This window comes from Mizuhopecten yessoensis, unplaced genomic scaffold, assembly GCF_002113885.1.
Source record: "Mizuhopecten yessoensis strain PY_sf001 unplaced genomic scaffold, ASM211388v2 scaffold9737, whole genome shotgun sequence".
NCBI classification, from domain to species: domain Eukaryota; kingdom Metazoa; phylum Mollusca; class Bivalvia; order Pectinida; family Pectinidae; genus Mizuhopecten; species Mizuhopecten yessoensis.
This window is the reverse complement of record NW_018408197.1, coordinates 146,443-172,546: the sequence shown is the minus strand read 5'-3', so window position 1 is coordinate 172,546 and position 26,104 is coordinate 146,443. Positions and strand designations below refer to the sequence as shown.

Below are 26,104 nucleotides of genomic sequence, written 5' to 3'. Positions count from 1 at the left end.
ATGTCAGCCGTATATCTTTCAGTTGATATGTCAAAAAGAGCCAGAGGTTTATCAAACATCTGAGCTGTGAAAGTTTTGAAAAACTTGAAAGATCCAAATGATTTTAAAGTTGAGCTAATTTACAGAATTCCATATACCATTTCAGTTGAAATATAATCCATCATTCGAATCACATGTTGGATTATACACTGTATAGAATTGTGAAATATTTGGGGAATTCCACGAATCCAGCGGACTTTTTGTCAAGTGATATACAAAGGTGTAAAAAATTGTGAAATATTTACAACGAATTAACACCCATGCTTGAAGAAACTTGAAATATTTGCAGTACATGTAATTCCGTCAATGCCTGATCTTTTGAACAGAACCATGTGTAGGAATTGTGATGCTGCTAGCTCCCACTAATAGTAAGTACTTATCATCCATGTGTTTGGTGGTGTTATTTACAGCGAGATTCATGGACGGGAGAACCACACGGGAGAACCACACGTATAGGTCCTGCAGTAGTCGTGCGTACAGACTGCACCTGCTAACGCGGAGATTGTGGGAGAGCCGAGACGTAATTCACACAGTATCTCTCCACACAGAGGTGAGTAACAGAGAAAGTTAGTCAGTGCTTCAGGCAGACTGCAGCCACAGTGTTAAGGGGCGAGTACAGCCGGAGTTGTCTACCTTGACACTTCATGGACACATGACGGAATGATGCAGATGTCATCAAGGAAATGCTATAGAGAGAAGTTATATAACTAGCCCCAGTTTCTCAAAATCCTTTTCTTCAGTTAAATAATATTTTTAACATTTTTTCATTAGCTCAGCTTTACCTTCACTATGTGGAAATTCATTTAAGAGGAAATCTTAATTAATGTTAATTGCGAATCCAATTCTAGATTCAGTAACCTTCAGGGTAGATCTGGTCCCAGAATAAAAAAAAAAACAAGCTACTTTTATTAGATTTTATTTATAAATAGCTACTTGTTTGTAAATTATTCCTTTCTCATTTAACTCATTCATCCCTCAAACCACATTTGAACTCTTCCAACTCAAATGTTGGGATAGTTCATTATGAAATTTCAGGGGTGAATTAGTTAAGTATCATTGTCCTACTGTAGGCAGAAAAAAAAGTTAAAAAAACCCATGATACCTACATGTTACAGTAACTTCCCCTTAACATTGTTTTTAACTGCAGGTGGACTGGGACAGAAAACAAGAGTGCTGATCAGTAGCTAGTAACAAAGTCTGTACTGTCATTTAACATCAAGGGTTCGAATCCTGGTCTGGTTAGGTTGTCATTTTTACTCTCATTTTTCACATTTAACATCTTTCATAGAAGTTCCACAATGTATACGTTTCTTTACATACAACATTAATTAGAGCTATGTTCATGTTGATAAAGTATCTAATTCATAGTTAACGTTTTTTTGGTCGATGCCATGGAGATCCTTACTATCGACAAGGCAGGGGACATTAACCACTATCAACAAGGCAGGGGACACTTACCACTATCACACGGCAGGGGACCTTAACCACTATCACAAGGCAGGGGACATTAACCACTATCAACAAGTCAGGGGACATTAACCACTATCACAAGGCAGGGGACACTAACCACTATCACAAGGCAGGGGACATTAACCACTATCTCATGGCAGGGGACATTAACCACTATCACACGGCAGGGGCCATTGACCACTATCACCAGGCAGGGGACATTGACCACTATCACAAGGCAGGGGACACTAACCACTATCACAAGGCAGGGGACATTAACCACTATCAAAAAGGCAGGGGACATTAACCACTATCAACAAGGCGGGGGACATTAACCACTATCACAAGGCAGGGGACATTAACCACTATCAACAAGGCAGCGGACATTTACCACTATCACACGGCAGGGGACCTTAACCACTATCACATGGCAGGGGACATTAACCACTATCACACGGCGGGGGACATTGACCACTATCACAAGGCAGGGGACATTGACCACTATCACCAGGCAGGGGACATTGACCACTATCACAAGGCAGGGGACATTTACCACTATCACAAGGCAGGGGACATTAACCACTATCTCATGGCAGGGGACATTAACCACTATCACACGGCAGGGTACATTGACCACTATCACAAGGCAGGGGACATTAACAACTATCACAAGGCAGGGGACATTGACCACTATCACACGGCAGGGGACATTGACCACTATCACACGGCAGGGGACATTAACCACTATTAACAAGGCAGGGGACATTTACCACTATCACACGGCAGGGGACCTTAACCACTATCACATGGCAGGGGACATTAACCACTATCCCACATGTTCATACTTTCCAACTTGTTAAAATGTCCATGGAGAGAATAAATATAGTGTATGTATGTACAACTTAGGGAAAAAATAACACTTTTAAATGGCATCTTTCGAGTTGTATCACACGGCAGGGGACATTAACCACTATCACATGGCAGGGGACATAAACCACTATCACACGGCAAGGGACATTGACCACTATCACAAGGCAGGGGACACTAACCACTATCACAAGGCAGGGGACATTAACCACTATCGACAAGGCAGGGGACATTAACCACTATCAAAAAGGCAGGGGACATTAACCACTATCAACAAGGCAGGGGACATTAACCACTATCAACAAGTCAGGGGACATTAACCACTATCACAAGGCAGGGGACACTAACCACTATCACAAGGCAGGGGACATTAACCACTATCACACAGCAGGGGACATTAACCACTATCACACGGCAGGGGGCCTTAACCACTATCAACAAGGCAGGGGACATTTACCACTATAACACGGCAGGGGACCTTAACCACTATCACAAGGCAGGGGACATTAACCACTATCGCACGGCAGGGGACATTGACCACTATCACAAGGCAGGGGACATTGACCACTATCACCAGGCAGGGGACATTGACCACTATCACAAGGCAGGGGGCATTGACCACTATCACAAGGCAGGGGACATTGACCACTATCACACGGCAGGGGACATTAACCACTATCAACAAGGCAGCGGACATTTACCACTATCACACGGCAGGGGACCTTAACCACTATCACATGGCAGGGGACATTAACCACTATCCCACATGTTCATACTTTCCAACTTGTTAAAATGTCCATGGAGAGAATAAATATAGTGTATGTATGTACAACTTAGGGAAAAAATAACACTTTTAAATGGCATCTTTCGAGTTGTTATTTCAGAACTTCAGATCTTTGAAAGTAGGAATAGTTAAGCAGATTCATCAGTTGAAAATGCTCAATCTTAGGGTTCAAAATTGGGAGTCTACCCCAAAAAATAGGGAGAGTTGGCAATAGTATGCATGTTCATTGTGTAGCACCTTAAGGATCCCCGTACCACTGGCCAAACCTAAAGGATCCCCGTACCACTCGCCAAATCTTAAGGATCCCCGTATCACTGGCCAAACCTTAAGGATCCCCGTACCACTGGCCAAACCTTAAGGAGCCCCGTACCACTGGCCAAACCTAAAGGATCCCCATACCACTGGCCAAACCTTAAGGATCCCTGTACCACTGGCCAAACCTTAAGGATCCCCGTACCACGGGCCAAACCTTAAGGATCCCCGTACCACTCACCAAACCTTAAGGATCCCCGTACCACTCGCCAAACCTTAAGGATCCCCGTAGCACTGGCCAAACCTTAAGGATCCCCGTACCACTGGCCAAACCTTAAGGATCCCCGTACCACGGGCCAAACCTTAAGGATCCCCGTACCACTCACCAAACCTTAAGGATCCCCGTACCACTCGCCAAACCTTAAGGATCCCCGTAGCACTGGCCAAACCTTAAGGATCCCCGTACCACTGGCCAAACCTAAAGGATCCCCATACCACTCGCCAAACCTTAAGGATCCCCGTACCACTCGCCAAACCTAAAGGATCCCCGTACCACTGGCCAAACCTAAAGGATCCCCGTCCCACTGGCCAAACCTAAAGGATCCCCGTACCACTCGCCAACCCTTAAGGATCCCCGTACCACTCGCCAAACCTTAAGGATCCCCGTACCTCTCGCCAAACCTTAAGGATCCCCGTACCACTGGCCAAACCTGAAGGATCCCCGTACCACTGGCCAAACCTTAAGGATCCCCGTACCACTCGCGAAACCTTAAGGATCCCCGTACCACTCGCCAAACCTTAAGGATACCCGTACCACTCGCCAAACCTTAAGGATCCCCGTACCACTCGCGAAACCTTAAGGATACCCGTACCACTCGCCAAACCTTAAGGATCCCCGTAGCACTGGCCAAACCTTAAGGATCCCCGTACCACTGGCCAAACCTGAAGGATCCCCGTACCACTGGCCAAACCTTAAGGAGCCCCGTACCACTGGCCAAACCTAAAGGATCCCCATACCACTCGCCAAACCTTAAGGATCCCCGTACCTCTCGCCAAACCTTAAGGATCCCCGTACCACTGGCCAAACCTAAAGGATCCCCATACCACTCGCCAAACCTTAAGGATCCCCGTACCTCTCGCCAAACCTTAAGGATCCCCGTACCACTGGCCAAACCTAAAGGATCCCCATACCACTCGCCAAACCTTAAGGATCCCCGTACCACTCGCCAAACCTAAAGGATCCCCGTACCACTGGCCAAACCTTAATGATCCCCATACCACTCGCCAAACCTTAAGGATCCCCGTACCACTCGCCAAACCTAAAGGATCCCCGTACCACTGGCCAAACCTTAAGGATCCCCGTACCACTCGCCAAACCTTAAGGATCCCCGTACCACAGACCGAACACTGTAACTAAGTGTTGGAAACTGTGATGCAGGTCACGACCTTTGATAAATCATTTCTGCAGGACTTTTTATGAAAAGATAATGAAGATAAAATAAACAAAATATTAACAACAATAGTAAAACTTTAGCTGAGGGCTAGACTTTGATTCGAACCCATAACTTCAGACTGGTATACTTTATCGCTCTAACCGACTGAGCTACCTATAACGAAAGTGTCCAGGCCCAACTTAGCTACAGTTATATTCAAATGGAAGTTAAGGGGAGGTAATAGCTGTGCATACAAAAAACTGCAGTGCAGTGGGATAGAGATCCTTAAATGATACGTAACACAACAGTCACACCATTTTCAGTCATTGTATTTGAAGGTTGTATAAATTTATTCATAGCCATCCTTTACCCTTAAAGTGCTATATATATGTATATGGTACCACCACTGCTGAATTAATTATGGAAATCAATTAAAATCTACTTGCTATTTTCAGTGAGTCACAGTTTGGAAACCAGTCAAGATACAGTAATAAAAGTAATATATGAAATGATCTTTGACTCTAGCACTTTACTTTGATCAACATCTCGAACCATTTTTGTCATATTTTTTACCTGTACAGGTAAATACAGGTGAAAAACTTGTATTAAATTAATCAATTGGACTAAATAAGAATGTGAATTTATTTCTTCATGTGGTTAATTATTGTATAATACTCAAAATCAATTAGTAGTTGATAATTCTATTTTTTTTATTCTTAAAGTGAGATAAAAGCTTGTTAACCTTCACAGGTAAGCTATCTAATTAATGTATGCAGTTACCACAGTTACTCTACTTTCTATTACTTTCATCTACCAATCAACCTACCAAAGGTAACCCTAGCTATACATGTATGATGTATATGTCATTATGTAAACCTAGCTATACATGTATAATGTATATGTCATTATGTAAACCTAGCTATACATGTATATTAATGTATATGTCATTATGTGAGTCTTTAGTCACTGCAGCCAGAGTCGCTGTTAGATTCAGAACCACTTTCACCCTGCAGGTGGGACGTTCTCGTTAACACGGTAGTTCTTCAGAGAATGATATCGCGGGAAACATTCCGGACACACCAATGTACTGTTTGTTTCCTGAGTAGTTTTAGTTCTTTCCTTTTTTTTTTTTGATAAGTTACACACTACACAATCTCGCGCTGGGTGTTTTCGTTTTGCACCAGGTGCGGCAGGAATGAAGTCGGGGAAATGCCTAGCCGTCAATCTGTCTGGTATGTCCTCAACACTTTTGCGGCCTCGTCGACTTGGTTTTGGAGCCTCCACTGCTTCCTCAAGTAATGACGCAACAACAGATGTGATGAACTCTTGGTGTTTTTACTTCTTTTGGTGTGTAAATTTGGAGTACAGAATAAAACTATTTACAATACATAAATTGAAAAGGTGATAAAAAAGTTTCTTGTACCACTTTACACTTTTACGTAGGACGCTATAATAGGTGTTCATTTGGTCCGACAGATCCACTCCACCCATATGTTGGCAATATTGTTGAACACATACTGGTTTCATGATGGGTAGGTTTGTTTTTATGTTGATTTTATTCAACACACACACCTGTGCCTCATGAATATTGGAGAGTATAACAAAGTCACGCTTGTCATGGTAACGTATGCATATCAAATTTCCCTTTTTTCTGAATATCATTTCTCCTTGTTTGAGTTTGGGTTTGGGGTTTTTCTTTATAGCTTCGGGGACAAGCTTTCTGTTTGCCCTAAGTGTACCACAGGCATATGTTCCTTGCATCAAGTTCATTAAATAGTTCAGGTGAGGTGTAATAGTTGTCAGAATAGATGTGATGACCTTTTTCCAATAAACCACACAGCAAAAGTAAACCAAGAACTATTTTTGATGTTTGACAATATTCTTGGTCGAGGTCCATGGCCTCACAATACATAGTACAACCAGGCCCACCTGTGTACACATCGAATCCTAGGCAGTAGCCAGTCTCTGCTTCACACACCTGGTATAATTTTATACCAAATCTTGTGGGTTTTGCTGGGTTATAAACCCTAAATTTCAATCTTCCCTTCCATGGACATTTTGCCTCGTCAAAGCTTAGGTCTTGTTTTGGCAAGTACAGTCCTCACAAAAAAGCCCCATAAGTTTTTCTATAAACGGGCGCACCTTATATAGGGGGTCGGATGAAATTCCAGGTAAGATGTTGTCAGCCAGGTGAAAATTGGACAGTATGACCAAGTATCAATCTCTGCACATATTTTTTTCCATAAAATGGAGTGTAAATTGTTTCATTGTTTTGCACTTTTTCAGCCGACTATTTTCTTTAAGTGTTGCCATCTCAATTTTCTGTTCTGCATATAAGTTTGTATGATGAACTATTAGTTGTATGAATTCATCATCAAGAAATAATTTAAAGAAGTCAATCGGATCATCACCATCCATATCTACATTAAGTTAACCATCAGATTCGCCGGAGAAAGGAGCCGTGTAAGGTCCGTCGTCATCTTTCGTCCACCCATCACGCACATCACTCTGTTTCTTCGTCGATACGAAGTGCAAAATCCGACATTGGTATCGTGCCATGAACCCGATCCAAAACTACAATATCTTCGGGTCCGAAACCCTCAAAATCATTATTAAAATTATCGTCAGAGTCGCCGTCAAAAAAATGTTGGAAAAAATCAGAGTCCGAGTCGTCGGTGTCTGCCATGTTTGTTTACCCTTGAAACCACTCGAGCGATAAACGAGGTCAACTACCTCGGTAATGTATTCATAAATTGAAACACGTAACATGATTGGATAGATATGTTCCCTTTTAACCAATCAGAAGTCGTGTTACGAACGCCCATGATGCGTAGAAGCTTCTAGAACATTCCATAGCAAATTTACCTGAAGATCGATTATAGTCGCGACCAGGGTTAATTGTAAAAAAATTAAAACACATATCTTACAATGCTCACATAGAATTCTATTTTGGATATATGGATACTTAAAAAAAATATTATAATCTAATTACATCTATAAATAAATAAATATATATATTACATTACACCTAAACTCTAAATCTATAATATAGTGAACAGTCTGTGTAGCTTTCCACACTGTACAGGTCACAATGTTCTGGTAACGTTACTAGGGGCGTAATGATTCACTGATAAATCGATGTATTGGATCACAAGGGCCGTGATACGATGCACCGATGCGGCAAGACTGTATCGTGATACCTACGATACTTTTAATTTTGTACTCTCCCTTGTTGGAACTCTTCAAAGAAAAAATAGTCTTAGCACTCAACAAACCAAAATGGCAGATGGAAAAGACAGTGGCATTTAGAAGAAAAACTCACGTTGCTTGTCTATAACATTAAAAAGGATATGTCCAAACAAGCAAGTCTTACGTCTATGTTGGGGAATAAAGACGAAATGTGACAGTTTCTATTTAAAACATTTTACGACCACTATCGGTAAATATATTGCCAATGATCTTTGTCCGTTTTCAGTTGTTGAAAATTATTATTTTAAGCCAGAAGCAAAGTTATACGAGAAATAAATGATGTCAACATAGTTATTTTTGGTAATGAATGTTATTTATATTATACCTATTATTCTCGCCTGTCAAAAGTTTTCAAATAACACATTGAATATATCTTTCAGATATCGTGATACATATCGTGTCGCAACCCAAGTATCGTGATATGTATCGTATCCCAGCATCACTCACGATACACCCCCCTAAATGTTAGTCATATTTTACTGATTTTGACATTATTTAACATGTTTATTGAATTGACTACTGAAATCTGGACTTATTTCCACTTAAGTCTGTGATTGAAGTGCTATAGGACGGGACAGCTGGCAATCTAAAATCAGTTTTCTTGACAACAGGAAAGGGATAAATTTTATAACACAAATTAAATCTTGTATATTTCCAGTTATCAGCATTTACAAAACCAGCTACCGAGGAAACTGTATCACAGTATTTTCTATTAGTTGACAGATATATCTAAGTATTTGAGACAGTTATCAAAATTATGACTAGTTGTACTGTTTAAATTCTGGACCTGGAATATTTTTTCAAATTAAATATTTGCTTATTAATGAACAGAATCATTACTGCGGAGTTGTTTTGGGCAGATTTCAAAAACGTTTGTAGCAAGAGACTGTGTTTACAATGAGAACAGTCAGAACAGGGATACAAAACGGACTATACACATCACACGTTTCTCTATGTTTTGTAGCTAGACTGTAGATATTTACAACGTACATATTCACAATGAATATAAAGAGAGTCGGATGTATTGTAGACACAGGAATGAGACAGTGATTGGAGAAGTTACTATCAGAGCACTACATTTACTTACCATGCTGTACAGTTAAACCTTGTTACACTGCCATGGAAAAAATAACAGTATATAAAGAGGTTGACAATATATGGAGGGAATGACGATGTCAGGAAATGAGATGGTAAATGAAATAATTGATATATCAAAGTTTAACTTAATTAGAATATCTGCATGCCAAACAAATGTAGGTGATTTGTTCTAAATCAGAGTGTTTCTATACTCCCACGTTTCTCTCTCCTATGTTATATGTGTGATATCATACATTTTGATAAAACTGATCTATAATCTGCAAGCGGTGGTATAGCTATAGTCGCCACTATCATGATCAACATCCTAAACACTGGTGGAGTCTTCTAAACACTGGTGGAGTCTGAGGTGTTTTTTAGGCCTTTTGGCCAGTTAGATCCTCATCATTTAATAAACACTTCGTAAAATATTCTGTAAACTTCCTGTTTTTGGTCTCTACTATTTCGTTTTTAAACAGAATATATGAACTTTACGGAAAAAAAAGTTGAAAATTATTTCATTTCATTTCAGATACATATTTGTTTCCAAAAAAATTGTAATGCTATTGAAAACAAACTATACATTTCAAATTGTTTTCTGACCATCTTCAGAAAGTTAATTGACAAATAATTTTAGTGTTTGTTTGCTAATGATGTCATATGATGATTTTTTGATTTTTTTTTCATTTTTCAAATTTTTACATTTGTATACAAAAACTTCCCAGTATGCAAACATTAACATACATTATCAATAAAAATAACTTTCTACAGGAAAAAACCGGTACAATTGTCTCATTTTCTAATCTAATTCAGAGAAATGTTGAAAGTGAAAATATTTTAAGTATCAACTTGTGCAAATTCACCTCATTGTAACCACAGAGTAAATCAAATAAGTAATCTAGTACAGACGTCACACACACCAAACAATAGAAGTGTATAGAACCACCACAGTCTGTGATTACCTAGGCCTAGCACCACAGGCGGTGAGTACTGAGGCCTAGCGCCACAGCCTGTGAGCACCTAGGCCTAGCACCACAGGCGGTGAGTACTGAGGCCTAGCGCCACAGCCTGTGAGCACCTAGGCCTAGCACCACAGTCAGTGAGTACCTAGGCCTAGCACCAAAGTCTGTGAGTACCTAGGCCTACCACCACAGTCTGGGAGCACTTAGGCCTAGCACCACAGTGTGTGGGTACCTAGGCCTAGCACCACAGGCTGGGAGTACCTAGGCCTAGCACCACAGTCTGAGAGTACTTAGGCCTAGCACCACAGGCTGTGAGTACCTAGGCCTAGCTCCACAGTCTGTGAGTACCTAGTCCTAGCACCACAGTCTGTGAGTCCTTAGGCCTAGCACCACAGTCTGGGAGTACCTAGGCCTACCACCACAGTCTGGGAGCACTTAGGCCTAGCACCACCGTCTGTGATTACCTAGGCCTAGCGCCACAGTCTGTGAGTACCTAGTCCTAGCACCACAGTCTGTGAGGACTTAGGCCTAGCACCACAGTGTGTGGGTACCTAGGCCTAGCACCACAGACTGTGAGTACCTAGGCCTAGCATCACAGTCTGTGAGTACCTAGGCCTAGCCCCACAGTCTGTGAGTACTTAGGCCTAGGACCACAGCCTGTGAGTACCTAGGCCTAGCTCCACAGTCTGTGAGTACCTAGGGCTAGCACCACAGTCTGTGAGTCCCTAGGCCTAGCACCACAGCCTGGGAGCACTTAGGCCTAGCACCACAGGCTGGGAGTACCTAGGCCTAGCACCAGAGTCTGTGAGTACCTAGGCCTACCACCACAGTCTGTGAGTACCTAGTCCTAGCACCACAGTCTGTGAGTACCTAGGCCTAGCACCACAGTCTGTGAGTACCTAGGCCTACCACCACAGTCTGTGAGCACTTAGGCCTAGCACCACAGTCTGTGAGTACCTAGGCCTAGCACCACAGCCTGGAATCCAACATGTATCACATAGACAGCAAGGGGGAAAATAAAGGTGAAAAAATAGCTTCCATCATGCTTTCTCTTTAACATATAATACCTCTTCATTTTCTTGTAGCTGGGAATCTCAGAGTATTCAGACACACACAAAAAAAGTGTCTACTCATCAGCAGCAGGAATGTTGGAGGTACGTTGATGTTTAGTGTACATTAGGCCTGTCCTACAGTTATAAGTTAGTGTAGACTGATAGTGTTATCTGTATTAGACCAGTAATGTCCTACACTAGACCTGTCCTACAGTTATAAGTTAGTGTAGACTGATAGTGTTATCTGTATTAGACCAGTAATGTCCTACATTAGACCCGTCCTACAGTTATAAGTTAGTGTAGACTGATAGTGTTATCTGTATTAGACCAGTAATGTCCTACATTAGACCCGTCCTACAGTTATAAGTTAGTGTAGACTGATAGTGTTATCTGTATTAGACCAGTAATGTCCTACATTAGACCCGTCCTACAGTTATAAGTTAGTGTAGACTGATAGTGTTATCTGTATTAGACCAGTAATGTCCTACATTAGACCCGTCCTACAGTTATAAGTTAGTGTAGACTGATAGTGTTATCTGTATTAGACCAGTAATGTCCTACATTAGACCCGTCCTACAGTTATAAGTTAGTGTAGACTGATAGTGTTATCTGTATTAGACCAGTAATGTCCTACATTAGACCCGTCCTACAGTTATAAGTTAGTGTAGACTGATAGTGTTATCTGTATTAGACCAGTAATGTCCTACATTAGACCCGTCCTACAGTTATAAGTTAGTGTAGACTGATAGTGTTATCTGTATTAGACCAGTAATGTCCTACATTAGACCCGTCCTACAGTTATAAGTTAGTGTAGACTGATAGTGTTATCTGTATTAGACCAGTAATGTCCTACATTAGACCCGTCCTACAGTTATAAGTTAGTGTAGACTGATAGTGTTATCTGTATTAGACCAGTAATGTCCTACATTAGACCCGTCCTACAGTTATAAGTTAGTGTAGACTGATAGTGTTATCTGTATTAGACCAGTAATGTCCTACATTAGACCCGTCCTACAGTTATAAGTTAGTGTAGACTGATAGTGTTATCTGTATTAGACCAGTAATGTCCTACATTAGACCCGTCCTACAGTTATAAGTTAGTGTAGACTGATAGTGTTATCTGTATTAGACCAGTAATGTCCTACATTAGACCCGTCCTACAGTTATAAGTTAGTGTAGACTGATAGTGTTATCTGTATTAGACCAGTAATGTCCTACATTAGACCCGTCCTACAGTTATAAGTTAGTGTAGACTGATAGTGTTATCTGTATTAGACCAGTAATGTCCTACATTAGACCCGTCCTACAGTTATAAGTTAGTGTAGACTGATAGTGTTATCTGTATTAGACCAGTAATGTCCTACATTAGACCCGTCCTACAGTTATAAGTTAGTGTAGACTGATAGTGTTATCTGTATTAGACCAGTAATGTCCTACATTAGACCCGTCCTACAGTTATAAGTTAGTGTAGACTGATAGTGTTATCTGTATTAGACCAGTAATGTCCTACATTAGACCCGTCCTACAGTTATAAGTTAGTGTAGACTGATAGTGTTATCTGTATTAGACCAGTAATGTCCTACATTAGACCTGTCCTACAGTTATAAGTTAGTGTAGACTGATAGTGTTATCTGTATTAGACCAGTAATGTCCTACATTAGACCTGTCCTACAGTTATAAGTTAGTGTAGACTGATAGTGTTATCTGTATTAGACCAGTAATGTCCTACATTAGACCTGTCCTACAGTTATAAGTTAGTGTAGACTGATAGTGTTATCTGTATTAGACCAGTAATGTCCTACATTAGACCTGTCCTACAGTTATAAGTTAGTGTAGACTGATAGTGTTATCTGTATTAGACCAGTAATGTCCTACATTAGACCTGTCCTACAGTTATAAGTTAGTGTAGACTGATAGTGTTATCTGTATTAGACCAGTAATGTCCTACATTAGACCTGTCCTACAGTTATAAGTTAGTGTAGACTGATAGTGTTATCTGTATTAGACCAGTAATGTCCTACATTAGACCTGTCCTACAGTTATAAGTTAGTGTAGACTGATAGTGTTATCTGTATTAGACCAGTAATGTCCTACATTAGACCTGTCCTACAGTTATAAGTTAGTGTAGACTGATAGTGTTATCTGTATTAGACCAGTAATGTCCTACATTAGACCTGTCCTACAGTTATAAGTTAGTGTAGACTGATAGTGTTATCTGTATTAGACCAGTAATGTCCTACATTAGACCTGTCCTACAGTTATAAGTTAGTGTAGACTGATAGTGTTATCTGTATTAGACCAGTAATGTCCTACATTAGACCTGTCCTACAGTTGTAAGTTAGTGTAGACTGATAGTGTTATCTGTATTAGACCAGTAATGTCCTACATTAGACCTGTCCTACAGTTATAAGTTAGTGTAGACTGATAGTGTTATCTGTATTAGACCAGTAATGTCCTACATTAGGCCTGTCCTACAGTTATAAGTTAGTGTAGACTGATAGTGTTATCTGTATTAGACCAGTAATGTCCTACATTAGGCCTGTCCTACAGTTGTAAGTTAGTTTAGATCTAGACCTTTTACACAACAACTGTACGAGTGTGCATGGTTATAGGAAGTACAGAAAGAAGAAGTCAATCATTCTATGTGTTGACTGGGACAATGAGTTTGGTGGGCCCCAGCGTTAACCCTTGTAGCATGAGTATTTCACTCCATGTCCGGCAATCTCCTATATGATTAACAGGTGAGGATTTCAACCATTCCTAAGTAATGACCCAAAGGCTTAATACCTTCCTTATGGCCGAAATTGCCTTAATTTTACCTGACCCTTTAGCCTCCTGTAGGTTAATCATACATCACTCAATTTCAATTCCATTCATGTGTGAAAATATATCATAATTCAACGAAAATTCTGAATTCAAAACTTTCCAGCTGTTTAACAATATACAGTACTGAAACCTGACGTAAAAGCTTAACAAATACATTTATTGACCCATTCCATCCCAAGTACAAACCTTCCTATCATCAAGCACATCCTTTAAAGAATGGGAAAACAATGTGCTGGACTATGATCCAAGTGACCAGTGACGCTCATGTCATCTCCTCCTTACAAATTCTGATCCTCATCATCTAAGGATCAGGTTATGGGATATTGGTTCAAAACCACCCATATATTTCAGAGGAGATGTTTTTTTAAAGGTTTTGCACTCTTTGACACCTCATTGCTCTGCCGTTCAGTGTCCTCGTACACACGGTATCATGATCACTGACTCCACACACCAGCAATTGTGTTAGCACTGGTGGAGTTATCCCCCCTTGAATACCAATAATTATTATATCAGCATTGTTTAAAGATGATAAGACATAACTGCACATATTTATATTATTGTTTATTGGTTTTTGTATAATGTTTAAAACTTAAAGCCCCAACAAAATTTCTAATCACCAAACAATGAGTTTTTTTGTTCTGGAAATGCTTTACTTTGCCTTGAAAAGAGGACAATAGGTTTTCCCTACCCTTGTAAACCTTTGCAAGTTAAGTTAAATTTATTGTTAAACATAATAGTGAATTACTGGCCATACCAAACCAGAAGTAAAGCATACATAGATTCGTTATCACAGTCTCCTTTATTACTGTGGCACCTGTATCAACAGTGACACCAGTGTCGACTGTGTCACCGGTATCAACAGTGACACCAGTGCCGACTGTGACACCAGTACCAACTGTGGCACCTGTATCAACAGTGACACCAGTGCTGACTGTGGCACCAGTGCCGACTGTGACACCAGTACCAACTGTGGCACCTGTATCAACTGTGGCACCTGTATCAACAGTGACACCAGTGCTGACTGTGGCACCAGTGCCGACTGTGACACCATTGCCGACTGTGTCACCTGTATCAACTGTGGCACCTGTATCAACAGTGACACCAGTGCTGACTGTGACACCTGTACCGACTGTGACACCAGTGCCGACTGTGGCACCTGTACCAACTGTGACACCAGTACCAACTGTGGCACCTGTACCAACTGTGGCACCTGTACCAACAGTGACACCAGTACCAACTGTGGCACCTGTATCAACAGTGACACCAGTACCAACTGTGACACCAGTACCAACTGTGGCACCTGTACCAACTGTGGCACCTGTACCAACTGTGGCACCTGTACCAACTGTGGCACCTGTATCAACAGTGACACCAGTGCCGACTGTGACACCAGTGCCGACTGTGGCACCTGTATCAACTGTGTCACCTGTATCAACAGTGACACCAGTGCCGACTGTGACATCAGTACCAACTGTGGCACCTGTACCAACTGTGACACCAGTACCAACTGTGACACCTGTACCAACTGTGGCACCTGTATCAACAGTGACACCATTGCCGACTGTGTCACCTGTATCAACAGAGACACCAGTGCCGACTGCGACACCAGTGCCGACTGGGTCACCTGTATCAACAGAGACACCAGTGCCGACTGTGACATAAGTACCAACTGTGGCACCCGTATCAACAGTGACACCCCTGCCGACTGTGACACCAGGACCAACTGTGACACCTGTCCCAACTGTGGCACCTGTACGAACTGTGGCACCTGTATCAACAGCGACACCAGTACCAACTGGGGCACCTGTACCAACTGCGACACCAGTACGAACTGTGACACCTGTAACAACTGTGGCACCAGTACCATCTGTGACACCTGTACCAAATGTGGCACCTGTACCAACCGTGACACCAGTACCAACTTTGGCACCTGTATCAACAGCGACACCAGTGCCGACTGCGACACCAGTGCCGACTGCGACACCAGTGCCGACTGGGTCACCTGTATCAACAGAGACACCAGTGCCGACTGTGGCCCCTGTATCAACAGCGACACCAGTGCCGACTGCGACACCAGTGCCGACTGGGTCACCTGTATCAACAGTGACTCCAGTGCCGACTGTGACCCCAGTGCCGACTGTGACCCCAGTGCCGACTGTGACACCTGTACCGACTGTGACACCTGTACCGACTGTGACACCAGTGACGACTGTGGCACCTGTACCTACTGTGGCACCTGTACCTACTGTGGCACCTGTACCGACAGTGACACCAGTACCGACTGTGACACCAGTACCGACTGTGACACCAGTACCAACTGTGACACCTGTACCAACTGTGACACCAGTATCAACTGTGACACCTGTACCGACTGTGTTACCAGTACCAACTGTCACACCAGTACCAACTGTCACACCAGTACCAACTGTCACACCGGTACCAGTACCAGTAAACTTTAGTTAAAATTGTAATAGGACGAGGAATATAGTGATAAAGGTAGTGCTGTCGCTGGAGCTCGAACCCGCGACCCTTGGCTCTTCATCCCGATGCTCTACCGCTGAGCTAAAGGGAAATTCCCTTCAACCTAATCAATGCATATCTTTTACACTTTTCCCTCCTTTTTCAAACACCAACCCAGGTTCTTTGACTCCCCATTAAGGGGTCTCCTACCTTGAATGGGAAGGGTCAACAGCACCAGTTTAGGAAATTCCCTACAGCTGATGCTTGTAAGCTTAAGGCTAGCTAGGTTATCAATGCACATCTTTTACACAATCAAAGAAATCAAACAACAGAAAATATTACTCAAACCAATATAATTTCTTTTATTCACATAAAATAGATAAAGCATAAGACTAGTCTTTCTAAAGTCGTATCATCACATCTCTGAACGAAAATAAAGCGTAGGTTTCTGAGGTGAATTACGTGAATCAGTACGAAGCTCACAGAGTGGCAGTAATAGCAAAATGCTAACATCTAATTGGAAACTGAGCAATCGTGTTAACGGCTAGCCAGACTGACATCAATCCTACGCATCTGCTTTTTCTCCCACACTTCACGGGTGGATTTCCGTTTTTGTTAGGGAAATGATGGCTCAACACCTCACAATCATATCATCCTTTTTTGCAGTATCACTAGGGTATACGTGGCGTCACCAGATTTGTCACACATTTTATGAGCTCTTGATACTGGTGTAGTGTAACAACATGTTTTTTTTAACGGCAGGAAAATTAGAGAGAGAAAAAATCAATCACTCCTGTGGGATGATGTATAGAGGATGTCTACCCCCGTAAAAAGACTTTTGAATTTTGGCATGAGGGTTTGCACGAGGGTTTGCATGAGGGGTGGAGATTTCTGTCTGTATATCACATGAGTGCCACATTCATCCCTCCAACCCCCAGGAACGCGGTAAAACTCAAGAATAAAAAAAAAAAAAATGTTTTTTTGTTGCAAAGAAAATTTCCGTCAAAATCATGACAAAATTTGGAAAAAATCACACTGAGTTACATTTAACTGTCATTTATACCACACCTAGATTCCGAATATAGATATGCCAAATAGGCAGGTGTTGGTTGTGGCATGCCTGGGTTGATGGCACGGATATTAAAATATGTGTCGTTCCAGGTGATTACCCAGATACACATTTTCAAACCTGGTTTCCCAATATATATATATATATAGAGCCATACTTTGGTACCCTGATAGTGGTAACAGAGCCATACATCTGTACCCTGATAGTGGTAACAGAGCCATCCCTCTGTACCCTGATAGTGGTAACAGAGCTATACCTCTGTACTCTGATAGTGGTAACAGAGGCATACCTCTGTACCCTGATAGTGGTAACAGAGCCATACCCCTGTACCCTGATAGTGGTAACAGAGCCATGCCTCTGTACCCTGATAGTGGTAACAGAGCCATTCCTCTGTACCCTGATAGTGGTAACAGAGCCATACCTCTGTACCCTGATAGTGGTAACAGACAAACAATACTACTGTACCCTGATAGCGGTAACAGAGCCATACCTCTGTACCCTGATAGTGGTAACAGAGCCATTCCTCTGTACCCTGATAGTGGAAACAGAGCTATCCCTCTGTACCCTGATAGTGGTAACAGACAAACAATACTACTGCACCCTGATAGCGGTAACAGAGCCATACCTCTGTCCCCTGATAGTGGTAACAGAGCTATACCTCTGTACCCTGATAGTGGTAACAGACAAACAATACTACTGCACCCTGATAGCGGTAACAGAGCCATACCTCTGTACCCTGATAGTGGTAACAGACAACAATACCACTTAGGTCGTGTGAAAAACTACGCATACCATTTCTGAAATGTGGTCATGAATTTTCAAATTTTACTTGTGAACTAAAGATCCACTGCAGTCTTCTGCTCAAAACCTGCCATTTGTCAATATGATTTTAACCTAGTAATTTAACTCGAAGTGTGGGATTCATTGATACCCTGCTCACTGTATTTATGAACTTTTTGACAAGGTTAAAGGTCAAATAAAGGTCAGTGACCTCATTTTAGGATACGACATACCACCTTCCCATGATGTACCCATACACAATGTTCATGCTAATTCATGAAGAACAAGGTCAAATTCAGGTCATGGTGACCTGGTTTTAGGATGTGACACACAGCCTTCCAATAATATACAAAGTTTCATGCGAATTATCGAAACAGCAGCAGAGATATGCTCCGTAAATAATTGACATGGTGTACCTTTGTACAAAATTTGATGCCCATTCATAAAACAGCATCTCCGGAAACCATATTCCGGATGCACGCATGAAGCAGATACTATACAACCGACTTTGTCGAAGCGAGGGTTCAAAAAAGTATGACCAAGCATTTTTAACACAGGAGAATTTTCATGTTACATAATCTTTCAATAAATTTAATCTACTTAAAATACCCCAACAATAAAATGGAGTAATTACCTGATTTCTTCTAGCAGATTTTCCCCCTCACTGACTGTGTTGATGGCGGCCTCAATAGTTGTCTCCCTTTGCTGGTTAAACTGTCCTAGGAGTTGTTCGGCCCCTTCAACGGTGTCCGCTATCTCTGAACTCTGCAGTTCCTGTTGTAATTCCTCGAGCCACGATGTTAACTAATAACAAAAATTTAACACCGAACAATTAAAGCTTTTTGTTAAAATACATTTTGATAAATCACAATTTTGATATAGTGTCTATTGATAAATCCAAGCGAATTTGATGAAAATGAAATATCATTATTCACATCACATTCTAGCTATCCCCACAATATACTGACTCCAGACAGTCTTTATACAGATATTATGTCACTTTTAAGTGCCATCTTGTTGAAACCAAAAAATTAACTTTTATATGAATCAGGAATTGCAAAACACAGAAGGCATTGGGTTTTAATTTTTTAATTTACATTTTGATGCATGAAATTTGATTGTTTTATCAAAAATAGGAAAATTATAAATGATTAGGTCAAAGTTAAGGTACGTGAGTTTGTTTTCCGTTTTATTCTAACAGAAAACTGATGGCCCATTGACTCAGATGTGAGGTCTTCAAAATGTTTTTACTACTAGATTACCATTGGAAATAAAGCCTCCACATTGAACCTAAGTTTTCTAAGTTCCATATACTGACCTCGTGTACGTGGGTGTAGAAGAACACCGCCATTTCTAGCGTACCACGGCGTCGCTCCAGGGCAGTAAGAAAATTTCCCATCCTTTCCTCCAGCTCCTGTGCTTCTCTGTAAATTTCCTTTGGGTCACATTCCCCTGTCTGGGCAAGCTCGTCCGCTGCCGCCAGCAATTTGTCTGCATTGGTGATCGTGTTCTGAAATTAAAATGATCATTGCATTGATGAAATTAGTGGCAAACAATTGTCTGTGTATGCTATCGTGTTCCGAAAACTAAAATTATCGGTGCATTTCTTTGTATCAGTAATTAGAAAGCATAAAAAAAAAAGCAATGAACAGAGTTTGTCACGGTGTTTTAAAAGGAAAACCGCAAGTGGGTATTCCGTCTTTGCATATTGCAGAGTTATCTTCCCTTGTGAGCAGGTATTGATTGTTAAGTCATTGGTTTGTGTGAGAAAATTACGTCGTTTTCTCAAAAATTGATGACGTTCCTCTCACAAATAAATGATGTAACAATCAATACCTGCTCCCAAGAGAAGATAACTCTGCAATACGAAAAGACGGAATATACAGGTACCACATTTTTAAGTTACATACCTAACTAATGTAGGTCTGTAATTTCAAAGTGGGAAAGAAGATATTTCGCTTGGGTGCAAAACCCTAATGATATATATTTAAATGCACCATACACTTGTGCAAACAGATGAACATATGTGGGTATTGCCTATATATTCACTGTATACTGTAATCAGTGCTATATTTACTGTATACAAGGCTTTATTTACTGTATACAGGGCTATATTTACTGTATACAGAGCAATATTTACTGTATACAGAGCTATATTTACTGTATACCAGGTTATGTATACAGGGCTATATTTAATGTATACAGAGTTATATTTACTGTATACAGGGCTATATTTACTGTATACATGGTTATGTATACAGGGCTGTATTAACTGTATACAGAGCTATATTTATTGTACACAGGGTTAAATTTACTGTATACAAGGCTTTATTTATTGTATACAGGGCTATATTTCCTGTATTCAGGGCTATATTAACGATATACAAGGTTATGTATACAGGGCTATATTTACTGTATACCAGCTATATTTACTGTATATGGGCTATATTTACTGTATATATACAGGGCTATATTTACAACATACCCAATGCTATATTTACTGTATACATGGCTATATTTACTGTATACAGAGCTATATTTACTGTGTACATGGATTTATTTACAACATATCCAATGCTATATTTACTGTATACAGAGCGATATTTACTGTGTACATGGATATAATTACAACATATCCAATGCTATATTTACTGTATACATGGCTATATTTACTGTATACAGAGCGATATTTACTGTGTACATGGATATATTTACAACATATCCAATGCTATATTTACTGTATACAGGGATATATTTACTGTGTACAAGGCTGTATTTACTGGATACAGGGATATAGATATAGGTATCTTAAGTTATAAAACAACAGTATAGTTTTTAATGTTCTGATTATTCACACAGGGTTAACAAATTAGAATTAGGTTAGTTGTTAGAGGAAATTGAACTTACCCGAGCTACAGACTCGAAGTGTTCGTGGCTTTTCTGAAGTGCTTTTGCTCTTTGTAAACTCCGTCCTATGGATGTGTTCTTACGTAGGAAACCGTCACCATGATTGTCCAGCCAATCGATCACCTGTACACAAACATCCAATCAAATATCTTGATACTCTGGGAATGTGGTAAGCTACCCAATCAAAACTTGTGTTACATTTGACTGCACAGCATTTAAAGAAATTTAAAGTAATTTAGACATCGCTGTAATGTTCAGAAAATAACAGCTACGATTCTGAATATATTGTTGATGCATTTGCTGTATGTTGATTATCCAATCAGATCTGCTTTTAAATTTCTGATGAGGTAGAAAATGTCTCTACTTATAAGATCATATTTTGGTTGTAATTGACAGGAAACATGTGAAGAAGACTAGTCACTTCAGTTTGACCAATCAGAGGTTTTGTTCTGTCACCTGTTTGACGTCCTGTTGGAAGAGCCGGAGTCCAAGTCGCTGGTGAAGTTTGACCTTCTTAGTGTGCCACAGCTGCTCCAGGTGGCGCTGATGGGCCAACACCTGTATTACACACGAACAAACAATCGGAACGAGTTACACACAGACAACATTCATTTTAAGGCATCTCCTTCTATGACCATAGCAGCCTGTTAATAGGACGTAAAATACAAACTAACAAACAGTATTCAAAACTGCATACTGTACATCACAGAAAGGTTCATGTATCACAACCGGCACAGTGTTTACCCGGTATATGTGACATTTGATGACTGGTAGGATTATATACTCTTTCCTCTTCGATTTTTTTCATTCATTGTTTTTGTTTTGATCTGATGAACGTGACAGAGTACGTACTGTACTAGTCATCAGATTTATTTCCATTAAACAAATTTCATCAGACAAACACAATTCAACTTCCTATTCCAATATTTTAATTAATTTTAAAGGGGCTGGTCGGGAAATAAAAAGAAAAAAATGGGTCTAAATGCGTTCTCTGGCCTTCCAAAAGTTATACCATGGCTATATGATGGTCGAGTTCTGCTTGTAATGTCCAGTTTTGACCACTGAAATCTCGGGGAAGCCCCCGCATAAATTTAGCGCAGATCTATTTATATATGTCACGTGGTTGTTTGGAAAGTGAGGCAGTGAAGATAACAACAATAGCACACCGTCTATTAGCCATGTCGGACTCAACTAGCGGACAAGACAGCAACACTATACGTAAATAATTGTTTTCAAGGGTCATGTATGATGCAAGTGTAGTATTCCTACCTATATGTTGTTGTTATATATAACGGTATTGATACCTCGTGCCTGTCATGACTTTTGCATGCATCTTTTTCTTTCGCCGCGATGTTTACATTTGGCCTTGTTGATAACGCGCATGCGGTAAAATTACATCACTGATCTGGGTCAACTGAGAGTTTTAGAATGTCAGGTGACGATTTAGGATTTCTTAAATATAATTATAATTTTTACTCTTAGGGAGTGAATTTCAGCAAAATTTGAATCGGTATACTTCATAAGAAGGTATTTTAAACATGTGTATGCCATTTTAGCAAATATGACATTTTTTCCCCGACCAGCCCCTTTAAGATAAGTCAATATAATAATGAAACCTGTTTAAACCACAGCAGGACTGAGTTATTAATTCAGATTAAAAAGCTTGACAGATTACACAGGTTCATTTATTAACATAGAAATGTATAAAATTGAGCAGATTTTATGTTGGGTTCCAGATTGGACAGGATTCAATTTAGACAAGATTAAAGGTGAATAATTGTTGACCTCACACACTAACCTCGTGTACAACGTCCAGTATATGACCAGCAGCCTCTGAGTAGTCTGCCTTGGCGGTGAGACTGTTGATACTACTAGAGGTCACCGGTGTCTGAAGTGTGTCCAATAACTGTTTTCCATCCCCACATACCTGTAAATAAAGGGAAGTAACTTACCATAAGATCTCAGTCTCCTCAGCTCATCATGAAACAAAAATAAAAACAAAGTGAACAGAGGCTCACATAGATATAGCCCTCCTCCTACCGGATACCCCTTTGTCTGTGACCTTTGACCCTTTTAAGGACTCAGTGTTTCGTTGTTACTATAGTGCTAATAAAATCTGTTGAGGAGTTTGTGAAATGTGAAATTTACACAAGCCGTTTACTACATAAGGAGTCAAGTGTGTTCTTTTTATGTGACCTTTGACTCTCTAGTCTAAACCGATGACCACCAAATGCTAATCAGGTGTACAACTTACTGCTACCATGTTATGGTGTAAATATAAACTAAATTTGTTCAGGGATTCATGAGGTATCTTGAACATAAACTTTTGACTTCAAAAACGGTATGATATTTGACCTTGACCTTGGACCCTTTAACCTTGACCGATACCCACCGAAATCTTATCAGGTGTAGACCTCAGTACTACCAAGCTATGGTGTATGAATATAATGGGTTAAAGGGTTACTTAGATATCTTGTACACCAACATTTTACTACAGACGCAAACACGCACGCACGCACGCCGCACACATGGACGGACACACTGACAAAGTGATTACTAATTACTATATATGTTCCCCTCACAAGGGGTATAAACATGTTACACATAACCCCTCACTAGGTTCCCGGGGGGAGGGGTATAAACATGTTACACATACCCCCTCACTAGGTTCCCGGGGGGAGGGGTATAAACATGTTACACATACCCCCTCACTAGGTTCCCGGGGGGAGGGGTATAAACATGTTATACATACCCCCTCACTAGGTTCCCGGGGGGAGGGGTATAAAAATGTTACACATACCCCCTCACTAGGTCCCCGCGGGGAGTGTTTTAAAAATGTTACACATACCCCCTCACTAGGTCCCCGGGGGGAGGGGTATAAACATGTTACACATACCCCCTCACTAGGTTCCCGGGGGGAGGGGTATAAACATGTTACACATACCCCCTCACTAGGTGGGGGAGGGGTAGTAACATGTTACACATACCCCCTCACAAGGTGGGGGGAGGGGTATAACAATGTTACACATACCCCCTCACTAGGTTGGGGAGGGGTATTAAATGTTACACATACCCCCTCACTAGGTGGGGGAGGGGTATAAACATGTTACCCAACCCCCATCACTAGTGGGGGGTATAAAAATGTTACACATACGCCCTAACTAGGTGGTGGGAGGGGTATAAACATGTTACCACAACCCAGAACCCCCATCACTAGTGGGGGGTATAAAAATGTTACACATACCCCCTCACTAGGTGGTGGGAGGGGTATAAACATGTTACCACAACCCCCAACCCCCATCACTAGTGGGGGGTATAAAAATGTTACACATACCCCCTCACTAGGTGGGGGGAGGGGTATAAACATGTTACCACAACCCCGAACCCCCATCACTAGTGGGGGGTATAAAAATGATACACAAAATATGCTTACGTACCAATAACTGACTCTGTTATTGTCTGGAACACATTACAACTCACGGTAAAATGGATGTTGCTTTTATCTTCCTTGTTTAGGTCTGGATAAAGTCACATATTAATATTTGCTATCATTACAAGAATTTGCTTTGACAATATATTTTTGTGATTATGACTTGATTTTGAAAGCTTTACTGCACTGATTCAGATGATGCCACAAAATATTTTTGTGTAAAAGACATAAACATACTCCATTTTATGTTGGAAACGTACGCAACATTATGTAAAGAGATTGGGCCCTTATACTGTATTATACTGCTGTTTATGTCAACACTGCAAACATATTCCTGTATAAACCTCTATATAGGCCTAAACACTATATACATCTGTATCAATCAAGGCCCTGAATCTGCACATGTATCTCTATATAGGTTAAGGTGTAATCATTTTACCGCAGTATACATTTAGGCCACAACACTGCATACCTACCTCTGCATAGGCCTGACTAATGGCCTCTATAAGTCCTTGATGCTGTTGTAGGGCTGTTTCCAACTCCTCAATCAAGGAAGGGATTTCAGGGTTTTCACATGCCTGGCGCCACCCCACCACTTGGGCAAGATACTGTGGAAAGGGGAGACAAATCAATTACACAGGTACACAGACATTAAACTGAGAAACATATATTTATAGGAACAAAGATGGTACCAACAGAATTTTTTACTTGTTTAAATTTTTGAAAGAGTGTTTTGTTTGTAAATCTAAGTCTAAGTTGGAGCAGAAAATAGAAAACAAAATTACATGAAAATTGCTGAAAGCATGAACTTTTGTTGAACTGTATAACCACTTATACTTCTAAACCAGCAGCGACTCACCTGTGGCTTTGTTAAAGCACATCTAGTGATCAAATATTTACACCTCAGCTTCAGCGACTCACCTGTGACTTTGTTAAAGAACATCTAGTGATCAAATATTTAAACCTCAGCTTCACCCATGACTTTCTATTTTTATTTTACCTGTTCTGCCTTTTTGTAGAAGGTAACGGACATACAGAGAACCGCACTGTAGTCGTCCAGGGCCGCAGCCAGACTTTTCCACTCGCGCTCCAGCCTCGTGGCCTGCATGCGGATCTGGTTGGATGCGTAGTGGCCTGCGTCACATAGCCGCTGTGCCATGCTCAGGATCCGTGTGATGTTAACATATACGTTCTGAAAATGTGGAGATCTACATTTAACTTCATTCTTCATAAAACTCTCAAATAGAACAAAACCAACAAAGAAACTTCCCCAATTTCTATAAAATTTCAATTCAATAAGATGTCCCAAAGTCTGTTTATATTAAAGCAATGAATGTCGGGCTTTATGTAAGTTTGTCAGCAGTAGAAATGTGTGTTATAGGGTCATAACAATATTTGCTAAAATATTCATTATTTATATTTACATTTTGATCGAGTATACGTAGTTATGCTTTATTTAGTTATTTCGAAC

At 40.7% G+C, this 26,104-nt stretch overlaps 1 protein-coding gene across 2 annotated transcripts in view; it reads right to left on the bottom strand.

Annotated features, from left to right (window-relative positions):
- Positions 1-26,104, bottom strand: part of LOC110458743 (kalirin-like) — a 237,422-nt gene that overhangs the window by 188,151 nt on the left and 23,167 nt on the right. For both annotated transcript variants that reach the window (XM_021510631.1, XM_021510630.1), the window contains 7 exons: positions 25,634-25,825; positions 25,110-25,241; positions 23,002-23,130; positions 21,660-21,761; positions 21,204-21,326; positions 19,615-19,806; positions 18,931-19,100 (listed from right to left, as the gene is read on the bottom strand). In XM_021510631.1, the coding sequence (XP_021366306.1) occupies positions 18,931-19,100; positions 19,615-19,806; positions 21,204-21,326; positions 21,660-21,761; positions 23,002-23,130; positions 25,110-25,241; positions 25,634-25,825 (1,040 nt within the window). The remainder of the gene's footprint in view (positions 1-18,930; positions 19,101-19,614; positions 19,807-21,203; positions 21,327-21,659; positions 21,762-23,001; positions 23,131-25,109; positions 25,242-25,633; positions 25,826-26,104) is intronic.